We start from the raw sequence: 13708 nt of genomic DNA, 5'->3' as shown, positions 1-13708 counted from the left end.
TGGAAATAGAGGCTGTGCGGAGTCTAGGGAAAGATCTCGATAGGCCCCCAGATGAGAGTATGACTGATTCTGGTGGTAGAAAAATCAAAGAGGGGAATTTATCCATTGGTAAGCAGAATGGCAAGTTAGGGTCTCATACCCAGGTGTAACGTTGTCGCTGGTGACTCCCCTATCCTTTTTTGCTTGTTATAATGAATGTTATCTGTTGGAATTGTCGGGGTGTCGGTAGTAAATTTTTCCACTCTCTTATTAGAGACCTCAGAAAAGAATATAGTGCTAATTTCATTATTCTGTTAGAGCCTCAGATAAGTGGGTCGCGTGGCGTTCGGATTAGGAATAATATAGGGTTCGATAGCTCTTTCATTGTTGAAGCTAATGGCAGATCTGGTGGGATCTGGTGCCTCTGGGACTCTGGTACTTGGAAGATTGATGTCCTGGATCATAATAGCCAGATGGTGCATCTCAAGGTTGTTGGTGGTGACTCGACCCCCTGGCTCCTATCTGCGGTGTATGGTAGCCGCCATCGCGTTAACAGAAGAATCCTTTGGAGTAATTTGCGATCCCTGGCGGGTAATATTACCATTCCTTGGTGTTTTCTAGGTGATTTCAATGCTATGCTCCACAATTATGAACGAAGGGGAGGCTCTACTAATGTTGTTCATAGTGCTTGTTCTGATTTTCAGAGTTGTATCTCAGACTGTGGGCTTATTGATCTGGGTTTTGTGGGTTGGCCTTTTACTTGGAGAAGAGGTAACATTGTTGAGAGATTGGATAGAGGGTTGAGCAATTTGGAGTGGCAATTATCGTTCCCTGAGGGCACCGTGAGGCACTTGTCCAATTTTAATTCTGATCACTCTCTTATTTGTCTGCAACCACACACTACTTCCTTTCAAAATAGGAATCGGAGGCCTTTTCGGTTTGTTGCGGCTTGGCTGGCGCACCCGGATTTTTCAAATTTGGTTTCTAATTCCTGGGATGTCTCTTCTTCTTGGAACAGTGGTGTTATCAGCTTTAAAAATTTTTTAAAAGATTGGAATACAAATATTTTTGGGGATATTTTCAAGAGAAAAGAACACTCTTGAGAAGGCTTCAAGGTATTGCTTCCAGTTTGGCTACTAGTTTTAATCGTAATTATTTTCTGGAGAACCTTCAGAATCAGTTTTGGGAAGAATATGAGGAGGTTCTGACTCATGAAGAATTACTTTGGTTTCAAAAATCAAGATGTAAGTGGATTGAATTTAGTGACCGAAACACAAAATTTTTCCATGGCTCAACTATGGTTAGGAGAAGAAGGAATAAAGTAACTTCCCTCATTGATGATTTTGGTAATTTGATCACTGAGCCAAAGTTATTAGAAGACTTAGCTAAGAATTTTTTTGTGGATCTTTATAAGGACTCCTTGCCTGATGTTCCTTTTGTTCTCAGTAATTCATTCCCTAACGTTAGTAGTGAAGAGCTCAACCAGATCGGCAGCATGGTTTCTAATATGGAGATTAAGGAAGTTATTTTTAATATGGGAAGTTTTAAAGCACCGGGAAGAGATGGCCTCCAAGCTGTTTTTTATCAAAGTCAATGGGATCGTGTTGGAACTGATCTGTGCTCCTTGGTACAACAAATTTTTGTGGAGCCAGAGAAAGTTGGGAAAATTAATGAAACCCTTATCACCCGTATTCCTAAATCTGACTCGGTTACCAGCCTCAAGCAAATGCGCCCCATCAGTCTTTGTAATGTCACTTATAAAGTGGTTACCAAGATTATTGCTAATCGACTGCGGAAGCTCATGAACAATATTGTCCAGCCCACCCAATGTAGTTTTGTTCCAGGTAGACAAAGCTCTGACAATATTATTATTGCTCAGGAGGTGATTCATTCAATGAGAAATAAAAAAGGGTTCGAGAGGCTGGATGGCTATCAAAATTGATTTGGAGAAGGCTTATGATAGGCTCAAGTGGAGTTTTGTTGAAGACACGCTCAAGGATATTGGTTTTCCTTCTCAGATGGTTAATCTTATTCTTCATTGCATTTCTACAGCCAGAATGAGAGTTTTATGGAACGGTGAAGAACTTGATGAATTTACTCCTTCTAGAGGCATTCGTCAAGGAGACCCCATCTCCCCTTATATTTTTGTCCTCTGTATAGAAAGGCTCTCTCAGCTTATTAATGCGGCAGTTGATCATGGCTTCTGGAAACCTATTCGCCTTAAAAGGGATGGGCCTGCCTAATCTCATTTGTGTTTTGCGGATGATCTCATTCTTTTCTCAGAAGCTAGACTTGAACAAGCTGAGATTATTAACAAGTGCTTGGCAGCCTTTTGTGATAGTTCTGGTCAGAGAGTTAGCTAGGAAAAAACTAGAGTTTTCTTCTTCAAAAATGTGGGTAACAATGTGCGCGCCGAAATCAGTAGTTCTCTGCACTTCTCCAGGACGGATGATCTCGGTAAATACTTGGGGGTTCCTCTCCTACATTCCAAAGTTTCGAAGCATACTTTCAACGATATCATTAACAAGTTGAATGCGAGATTAAATTCTTGGAAGGCCTCATCCTTATCCTTAGCTGGCAGAGCGACTCTGGTGAAATCTGTTCTTTCTTCTTTACCTATTTATACTATGCAAACTGCTTTGTTACCTGTCTCTACTTGTAATGTTATTGATCGTAAATGCAGGAGTTTTCTTTGGGGTGAAACTAACAGCTCCAGAAGGATTCACCTTCTAAGCTGGGATAAAGTTTGCAAGCCTAAAAAGTCAGGAGGGTTAGGTATTCGCCACGCCAGCACTATGAACCACGCGTTCATGGTGAAAGCGGGTTGGGGCCTAGTAGAAAGGAGGGATTCTCTTTGGGCGAAGGTGGTTCGCTCAAAATACAACGGAGGGAATGACATTATTTCAAGAGTGGAAAGGAAGAGACAAGAATCAAATTTTTGGAAAGGCATTTGCAGAGTTTGGCCTGAAGTTCAACAGAACCACATCTGGAGAATTGGAGATGGATCCAAAATTAATTTTTGGAACCATAACTGGGTCCCTGAGTTAGGGCCGTTGGTGCAACATGCTAATCAGGTTAGTTGTAATATTGATGAGTTTAGTTTTCTTACGGACTTTCTTTTGGTAACAGGGAACTGGGACGTGGGGAAGCTGGATACTTGGCTGGCCGAGGATGTTATTAAAAAGATAGTGGCTATTGCACCCCCCTCACCTTGGAAACAAAGTGATCATATTGCTTGGAACCTTTCCTCAGATGGAGCCTTCAACCTGAAGAAGACATACCAGAAGCTTAACAGAGACTCTTCTAGTCAGAATGATAGGTTGTTCAGCCTGATCTGGTCTTGGAAAGGACCTGAAAGGATCCGGTCTTTTATGTGGCTGACCTCTCACGGTGCTATCTTGACAAATTTGGAAAAAACCCGACATCAGCTTTCCAATACTGTAACCTGTCCGCGTTGCAACACTTGTGACGAATCCATCATTCATGTCCTCCGCGATTGTCAGTTTGCTAAAAGAATCTGGGTTCCCCTTTTACGTAACGTTGGTCTTGTGAGTTTCTTCAATTTGAACCTTTACGATTGGTTGATGCTAAATCTTACCTGGAAAGGAGATTGGCCTTGTCTCTTTGGAGTTACTATCTCCTCCCTATGGTATTTTCGTAATAAGTTTGTTTTTGACAATGATAATACCCCAGCCTCTGTGCGGCTGGTTCAAGTGAGGGTACGTCATAGTGAGTTCAATAAACTTATCAATAAGTTTCAACTTTCACAATCTAATGTTTTGACAGAAAGCAGATTGGTTCGCTGGTTTCCTCCTATAGAGGGCCGTCTCAAGCTCAATGTGGACGGTTCGTTTGTTTCTCACTCAAATGGTGCTGCTTGTGGTGGTATTATTAGAAACCATCTTGGTCACTTTTTGAAGGGGTTCACTTGCAATTTGGGGAGCTGCTCTATAATGCAAGCAGAGCTCTGGGGTATTAATCATGGCTTACAAGTTACGGCTGCTAATAATATCACGAACATCATTGTGGAGTCAGATTCTATCTCGGCTTTAAACTTCATCAAGAAAGGGTGTCCTGGTTCCCATCCTTGTGCTCCTCTGGTTGCTGATATCTGCATGTTAGTAGGTCGTATTCCTAATATTCAATGGTCCCATACCCTTCGCGAAGCAAATTTTGTAGCGGATCATCTTACCAAGAAAGGACATGAGTTGCCTTTTGGTGTCCACCTCTTTGATGCTGCTCCTCCTGACATCCTCCATATGTTGGCGCATGATTGTTCGGGTATTCCTTTTGTAAGGGGTTATAGTTAGTTTTGGGTCTTCGACCCCCCTGTTCATCAAAAAAAAAAAAAACTAAAATATCTACTTAATATACTAAAATTGGGTTGTCTCCCAACTAATGAAGGTGAGGTGTCGATCTCCCGTGATTCCGTTTTCCCTCCAAAATGAATATACATTTCTCTATTCTAAATTATTTTATACAAAATATCTTTATTATAATTATATTATAATTAATATTTAATGAATAATACATAATTATACTAATTTAGGAACATATCTTCATTATAATTATATTAAATCAATATTTAATGCATTATTAAAGTACTTATCAATTGTCAATTAAAAATACTTTTAATAATTTTAATAATAATAATAATACTTTTAATCATCTTTATTATAATTATGATACAATATTATAATTAATATTTAATGAATAATGCACAATTATATATACTAATTTAAGAAAATATCTTTATTATCTATCTATTCTATTATATAAAAATCAAATTTTTGTACTTAATAACAGAACTAATGCGACATGCTCTTAAGGTGTTTCCTTATTTATTTCATTTAATTCGTTAAAGCAAATCAATTATAATTAATTATATCAATTAATTAATTTGATTAGACATTCAAATTTTACCATTTATTATAATTAATTATATCAATTAATTAATTTAGTTAATTATATTAATTATTTGATTTGATTGGAGTAAATATCGAATTATTTAATAAATAATAAATATGATAACGAAATATATGAATTATTTAATTAGTTTATTTTTCTCAATACCCTCTATTGATACAAGATCAAATGTGTTTTACTCATTCGCTTTCTTCTCTCTCTCTCCCTCCCTCCCTCCCCCCTCTCTCTCATGTTTAGGTACAATTTTTGTAATTTATTGAATTTTTGTTTCTTTTATCTTTATTTATACATTTTATTTTTTATATTTTTTAAAATTTTTGTTTATATTAATTGCTTATTATTAGGCGCACACTTATTTTTTTTATTTTAGCTTCTGATTAACAAAAAAATGTGTGATTTTTATGTTGTTTTTAACTAATCTTACTATAATTTTGTTCTGTAATATTCTATTTTGTCATGTGTACTTCAATTCATATATATATATATATATATATATATATATATATATATATATATATATATATATATATTGTCTTTTTTTTATAATTCACAATTAATATATACATTGTTCATGTATGTGGTTTATATGTTAATATTTTTATTGATTCTCTTTATTTTATTTTATTTTTTTGTGTGTCTCTTTGTTGCTCTTTATTTTAGTTATATATATATTCATTGATTTTTTTGTATTGATGCTCTTTTATTTGAAATATTGTGACAATTTAGAGTGTATGTTGTGACCCATGTGATATTCGTTAATTTTGTGTATCTTTTTAGATGGTTTATGTTATAATGTGTTTAAGGAGTTGACTTAAAATTATAATATGATATATAAATTTATAATATGATTTATAGTATGCTAAAATATTAGGACATTATCATATAAATATTTTTTTATTTGTCCATTAGATTTAACTATATAGGATCTTGAAAATTATGCAATTATATAATTAGTTATATTTTTATATAATTATTGTATTGATCATTTACATTAGTGAGACTATTTTCAATATTAATATTTATAAATATGCTATTATTTGTATAATTGATTGAATCATCCTATTAAATTAATTATTCAAGGTGCCATCGCTATTTCTAATTTTAAAGAATTTTTTTAATATTATTTAATAATTCTAATAATAACAATTAAAAAATGTAAGACGGTACAAAATTGCAATGACACCCGTGATAAAATTATGTTGATAATATACACTTGGGTATTACTAACAACTATGTTAGTAATTACTTAAAATAAATAACAAAATAAGTTATAGAGTATTATTTTATTTAAATTATTAATAATTAAAATAATAAAATGTCAGTAATTATTTTTAAAATAGATATTAAATTTAATTTTATGGTACTAATTTATTTGAGTTGTTAATAAAATTTATAATTTTTAGATTTATATCTACTTAATTTATATATTTTATATTATTTTATTTTAACAAAAAAATTGAGACGTGTATTTTTAATTATTTATTTAGAAAGTATAGCGAAATGAGTTATATCAATTATAATTAATTATCGATAATTAATATTAATAAATTAATTGTATTAATTTATAAGATGAATAAGGTGTAATAAATGTTATGAAATTTATTATAATAAATTAATAATTAATAAATAAAAAACAAAAAAGGACTTTTTTATTACTTTTTAATGAATATACATTTTTATAATTTTACTTTCTCTTTATCTTTATCTTTTCCTTTCACATTTATATTAACTAATTAAGTACTTTTTAATGGGTTATTATAATTGTGCCTTTAAACCATAGGTTAAAAATAGGTTTAATTACTCTGTTGGTCCCTATAGTTTTGTGAAATTTTCAATTAGGTCCCTATATACTTTTTTCTTTTTAATTGGGTCCCTGTACTAATTTTTTTTTCAATTAAGTCCCTCTTAATAGTAATTGGCTTAATTTTATAGGGATCCAACTAAAAAAAAAATTGGTATAGGGACCTAAATAAAAGGAAAAAAAAGTATAGGGACCCAATTAAAAAATATTTTGGTGCAAAGACTCAATTAAAAGGAAAAAAAGTATAGGGACCTAATTGAAAATTTCGCGAAACTATAGGGACCAACAGAATAATTAAACCTTAAAAATATTATAAAAAATCTTTTATAAAAGTTGTTGCAAAATAAATATTTTTAAAATGTGTCCTTAAGACACAAATTAACTAAATTATTTTTTAATTTAATGTGTTTGATTTATTCAGTTGTATTAATTATAACTAATCAATTATGTAATTTTATTTGATTAGGATAAATATTTCATCATTTAATATTTTATTTGATTCATTAAATTACATTAACCATAACTTCAAATATTTAATTTAGTTAGAGTAAATATCAAATTATTTTAAATTTTGTTTGATTTATTAAACCAAATTAATTATAATTAATTTATTATTTAATACGATCTAGATAAATATTAAATTATTTAATAAATATTAAATTATTTAATAAAAAATATATAAAGCAATGAAATAAATGAACTCAATTAATTCAAATTATTATCTTATTATTTTATATATCCCTTTTTATGTTCTCTATTTTGTACTTCAAGTAAAATATTTGTAATTTTTTATTTTTATTTTTCATCTTAAATTTGCTAATATTTTCTATAATTTTGTTTTATATTAATTTTTTTATTTATTTTGATTAATAATTCTTAAGGGTATTATTATTTTATTTAAAGATAATTTAAATTTTTTGTAATATTTTTATAAAAGTTGATTAATAAGTTCTTTTTTAAAATATTTTTTTGAAATTTTTTTAATAAGATCATATTTTGATTTTTCTCTTTCATCCTTTGTATTAATTAATTATATTAATCTTCTATTACAATACTTTTTTTATCTACTCCACACATTATCTTTTCTATCTTTTACTTTTTTAATTGCTCTTTTTACTTTATTTTTAATTGTTTATTTTACTTTTACTTCTCATATATAGATTTATTATAATTCATCACACGATCTTTTTGAATTTAAGTGATTTTTTAAGTTATATTTTACCATTGATGCTTTTATTTTGTTTAGTGTATTTTTTTAGTTTGTGTTTAATATAATAATCTGTAAATATCTATTCTATTATGTAAAAAATAAATTTCTGCACTTAATTATAAAACTGTCGTAACATATTTCTGATAGTGTTTTTTGATTTATTTCTTTTAACTCATTAAATTCATTTTATTATAATAAATTAATTATATCAACTAATTGATTTGGTTACTTTTTTAAATATCATACAATTTATTATAATTTCTATCAATCAATTCATTGTAATTCAAATTGAATGATTATTTTGTTACGAAATTATTATTTTCTAATCTATTTATGGGCAATACATATATTAATTATAATCGTAAATATAATTAAGCTATTTTACGTTAAATGACTTATATAATGGTCATCTCATTTATTATCATAAATGCTGAATTAAATCACTCATGATTACTTTTGATTTAGAATTAAATGAGAATAAAATCAGAGATACTATTTTATTTGGTCTTTCGAATTTAATGGGTGTGACACTCAAATATAAATAATGACTTCCGAATTTTGGTCTCCAACACATCAAAGCCATCCCCGTAACTCTTTTTCCATAAAAGGAATTTCGATTCAACTCTATCAGGGATACAGAAGGTTTTCAATGAACAAAGGAATGGTCTGAATTTGCATGAATTCTAAATGTTTGAACTTACGACGTTGTTTCAGTTCGTTGTCGTTACGAGAATGACTCTAATCTATACGTGTCTAAGGACTAGAATAGATTAAATATTATTTATGTAATTTATTTCTAATATTGGTATTTGATTAAATTATTTTTAGAGAAATTTAAATTGTTTACTCAATTTATATATTACGACTATTTTTTTTGAACATATTATTTTTATATTTTTTAATATAATTTTTTTCTGATTTTTAAGTTTATTTTCTTTCTCATTTTATATTTCAGATTAGTAATGTAATTATTAAGAAAAATATATTTAAAACAAATATTAAAACATCACTATTTAAAAAAAAAGAAAGATACGTGAAAAAAGGAAAACAAAAAATTAAAACATCACTATTAGAAAAAAACTGTTAATATACATATGAATGGAGTCGGAATTGAGGAATATATATATATATATATATATATATATTATATATATAAAATAAAAAATTATTGCACAATTGTAGAATAAAAAATAATCATATATATAAAACGAAATAATTATAACAAAAAAATAATTAATATATGTGATTTAGATGTTTCTAATAACCGTAACATAGAGTTTAACAAAATATAATACACACATTTTTTTATTTATATATATGTATAGAATTATTTATATATATGTATATATATATATTAAGAAAAACTACCATATATATATATATATATATATATATATTTAACAAAATTAATATATAAAGTTATGGAAAGTTCTATCCAAATTTGACAAGAACAAGACGACTTATATAGAAATGGTTCTCATGGATAGTAAGGTAAGTTGATTATTTTTCATGATCCGTTCAAGTGATGTTAGGTCCATTTTATAAATATTTTTTGTTCATATATTTTAATATTTTTAATAACCGATAACATAGAGTTTAATAAAATATAATTCATATATTTTTTTTATTTATGTATATGTATAGAATTATTTATGTATTATGTATACGTATATATTAAGAAAAACTACCATAATATAAAAGGTTATGAAAAGTCTCATCCAAATTTGACAAGAACAAGACGACTTACATAGAAATGGTTCTCATGAATGATAAGGTAAGTTGATTATTTTTCATTATTCTTTCAAGTGATGCTAGGTCCAATTTATAAATATTTTTGGTTCATATTTTAAGTTTATTTGATAAGTAAACCCTTGCACACGAACAAAGACAGTGCAATTTTATAGATTTATAAGTGCTAATAGCTTTTATATTTAATTTGTTTTATAGTTTGATAATAACTAATATATTTATTGGTGGATTTAACTATTACTAAATTATTTATAATCAGATTCAGTATATATGTCTGATTTATTAAAAAAAGTATATTATTAAAACTGATTAACAACTATTTTAGAGTTAATCCAGTTAACACTAAATTTAAAAAATAAAAAAACAATACATAACATGTTACTTTTATTAATCAAATTATTATAATTCAAATTAATTTTTAAAAAATAATTTAAAATTATAATTTTAATCTTATCACGTGCATGGCACGGGTAATTACACTTGTATGAATAATAACTCAAAAAATATATGAATAATAACTACTACCTAAAACATACAAATAAGTAAAAATAATACCAAATATGTATATATATATATATATATATATATATATATATTATTGTGCGGATCCACGGATCGAATACGCAGATGCAGAACTGATATCCGCGATTCAATCCGTAAAGAGTGCGGATCAGATCCTATCCGATCCGATTAGAATGCGGATCGGATCATATCCGTAATTTTCGGATCAGATGTGGATATTTACTGCGGATTTGCGGATAATCCGATCCATGAACACCCCTATTAATTTCTATATTGTTTTAACTAAAATTGTGTGTCTTTCGTGTATCATGCCAAAAGTGCATTTTGACTCAACAATTTAAGACTAACGTACCCAACAAGTTTAACTGTTTGAAGGAGCTTTTTTCCGTGTTAAAAGTATTTTTTGATCCTTAAAAGACCAAATAATAAATGTAATTAATGAAAAATATAGTAGCTGGTTCACAAATAATAAAAAGTTCACAAAAAATTTCATTAATATGTGGCCAAGTGAGGGATCCCGCAAGGGCGGTAAAGTCTAAATTTTAAAGGGAGATTCTGTCTAATTTTTTTTGTAAAAATAACCAAAAACATGGTTTTGTTTCAAAAATCTGATTATAAGTTTATTTTGAGAAATGGTTTTATATTGAAAAATATTTGGTTTACATATTTTCTCATATTGAGAAAAGGGCTCTGTATTGAAAATTTGTTTTATTAATAATAAATTGAGAGTTGGAAAAGATTTTGACATTTTAACTGGTTAGATTTCAGATTTATAAATATTTTGGATATCGGGCTTGTTTTGTTGATCAATTGGAAGTGAACTGTGAGAATTGTGGATGGGTTTACAGTACTGAATTTAATTCATTTGAATGATCAAGAATGATTTCTGAGAATTGAAAATGGTTTGGTTGGAATCCTTGAAGGGTGGCAAAGCCCAGATTTTAGAGGAAATGCTGCAGAAATTTTTATAAAACTTCGAGGCCTTGCTTAAAGTGTTATTCAAAAGAAAATTTGATTTAAAACTCATTCTATATGGTTTTCAGTTCTGTGTTTAAAATTTATCCTATTGAGAAAGGATTCTTGTTTTAAGTGATGATTTGAGTTCTGTTTATTAAGAAAAGGAATTTTTATTAAACGTTAAAGAAGTTTGGCTGCCTAAAAACTAAATGTTTTGAGGTTATGATAGGTGAATGAATATGTGGTGATGAAGAGGTATGTATGATTGAGTGGTGATACAGAGGTACGTTTGATAATATGGTGATGCAGAGGTATGAGTATGTAATTGGTGATGTGAAGGTATAATGAAAAGAAAGAGATAAATTAAATGGATAATAAATCATGAAAAGTGTAAGTTGAATGGGCCTTGGACCAAATTGCTAATGCGAAAGTGCCCGCCTAACTAATAGCCTGAGATTGCTAATGCGGAAATGTTCACCTAACTGATAGCACTATTTCTTACCGTGATGCCAAGATATCCTAACTGACATGGGTTCGATCATGATGATAATTGTGCCTAACTGACATGGTAAAGAGACCATATTTGGGGTTCGTATAACACCCTGTTGAATGGATTTTTGCTAGTAAAGAATTTTACAAATGAAATCTCGTTGCAAGTATAGTTTCTGAACCAACAATAATCCTTTCATACAAAAATTTGGTTGTCACAAGTAACAAACCCCAATAAAAATAACCGAAGTATTCAAACCTCGGGTCATTCTCCCTAGGAATTGCAATAAAGTGTTCTTGTTATTTGCTATTGATGAATGGATTTTTGACGGTTTAGAATTCACAATAAATTCTCGTTGCTAGTATAGCTTCTAAACCAACAAATAATCCTTTCATACAAAAGATTGTTTGTCACAAGTACAAACCCCTAAAATTATAAACCGAAGTATTTAAACCTCGGGTCGTCTCTCAAAGGAATTGCATGGTATCTTGTTATTGGCTATGCACATGTATATTTTGGGGTTTTGGATGAGAAATAAGAAAAGCAAATGGTAAATGAAATCAAATGACAAAAAGGTCTTGGCAAGGTTTGGTGGTCAAGGATCTCTATCCTTATCACTAACCACAATATGATAATTGCAAGGATCAATCCCACTAAGTCATCCTCTAACAAGTAAAGGAAAGTCAAATGAGCTATATCAATCCAAGTCCATAAGTCCTAGCAATCCACTAATTGAATTAATGAGAGCTAGATTCAATGGCTATCAACTATCAATCACTTGGACATTAGCAACTCAAGAATTCCTAAGTTACCTTCCCAAGCCAAGAACATAAATTCTACTCTAACCTCTTCTCAAGCATTTTGACAAATACTTGGAAGGTATAAAAGGAAAACATAGTAAATTGACAACAACAATGAAATCTAACAACAATTATTGCAAGGAATTAACAACAACAATCAAAAGAAACACAATTATTATGAATTACCTCAAATTAAATTGAAGAAAAGAGAAGGAACAAGAGTAGATCTACAACAAAATATAGGAACAACATAAAGGAAATTACAACAAAAGAATAGAAGAATGATGATTGCAACAACAAAGAATTGGAAAGTAGAAGAAGATGAAAGCATGAATTAAAACTTAAATCTAAGCTTATTGACCTAAACCTAATCCTAATTCTAATTCTAGAAATAAGTGAGCTTCTCTCTCTAAAACTAACTAATCCTAATCCTAATGTGTGTGAATGAGCAAAAGGTGATAATTTCCTTCAATCTTTGGTCCTTTAAAGCACTTTGGCGCCAAAGTTGGTTGCAAACTGGGCCCCACAGCTTCTCAGAATTTGCTGGGCATGTTTTCTATTTAAAAAGCATGTTTTCACATTTAAGCACTAAATGAGGGAAAATCACAAAACTATGCTATTTCGTTGAATAAATGTGGGTAAAAGGTCATAAAATCTCCCTAAAATCACTACAAGATAAACCCTAAAAATGGGGTTTATCAACCTCCCCACACTTAAACCAAGCATGTCTCATGCTTAAACCAAGAAAGAACAAAGGGTATCAACATTTATTCAATGCAAACTAACTAGATGCAACCTAAACTATATGCAACTATCTAAATGAATGCAATTGCTTGGTCAAAATAAATCAATTCCCAAGAAGTATATATGCACAAAGGCTAAAGGTGTTAACAACCATGCCAAACCACAATTGAAGTGAGCGCTTAGATATTTTTATAAACTTGCATGAAGAGATGATTTTAGGTGAAAACATGTAATTGAGCAATCGAACCCTCACCGGATGTGTTTGCACTCTATTCGCTCAAGTGTTTAGGGTCGATTCACTCAATTCGCCCCTAATCATGCTTTCCAAGATTTGTTTTTCATCTAACAATCAATAAATATTTCATGCATGCATACAATTATCAAGAGGTCTTTTCATAGGTTGTAATGGGGCTAGGGTCAAGGTAGGATGCATATTTGGTCAAGTGGACTTGAAATTTGAATCTTTGATCAACTTAAACTTCCCACCTAACCTATGACAACCTATACAATTCAAAGCTAACGTAAATACC

General features: G+C 29.7%; 1 protein-coding gene across 1 annotated transcript; it reads left to right on the top strand.

Annotated features, from left to right (window-relative positions):
- Nucleotides 1–191: 191 nt before the first annotated feature.
- Nucleotides 192–1082, top strand: LOC112734933 (uncharacterized). Its single transcript, XM_025784460.1, has one exon. The coding sequence runs from the start codon at nt 192–194 to the stop codon at nt 1080–1082; it is 891 nt and encodes a 296-aa protein (XP_025640245.1).
- Nucleotides 1083–13708: the final 12626 nt, after the last annotated feature.

This window comes from Arachis hypogaea, chromosome 13 (assembly GCF_003086295.3).
Source record: "Arachis hypogaea cultivar Tifrunner chromosome 13, arahy.Tifrunner.gnm2.J5K5, whole genome shotgun sequence".
Lineage (NCBI taxonomy): Eukaryota > Viridiplantae > Streptophyta > Magnoliopsida > Fabales > Fabaceae > Arachis > Arachis hypogaea.
The sequence above is the reverse complement of the archived record's forward strand: the minus strand, read 5'-3'. Positions and strand labels throughout refer to the sequence as shown.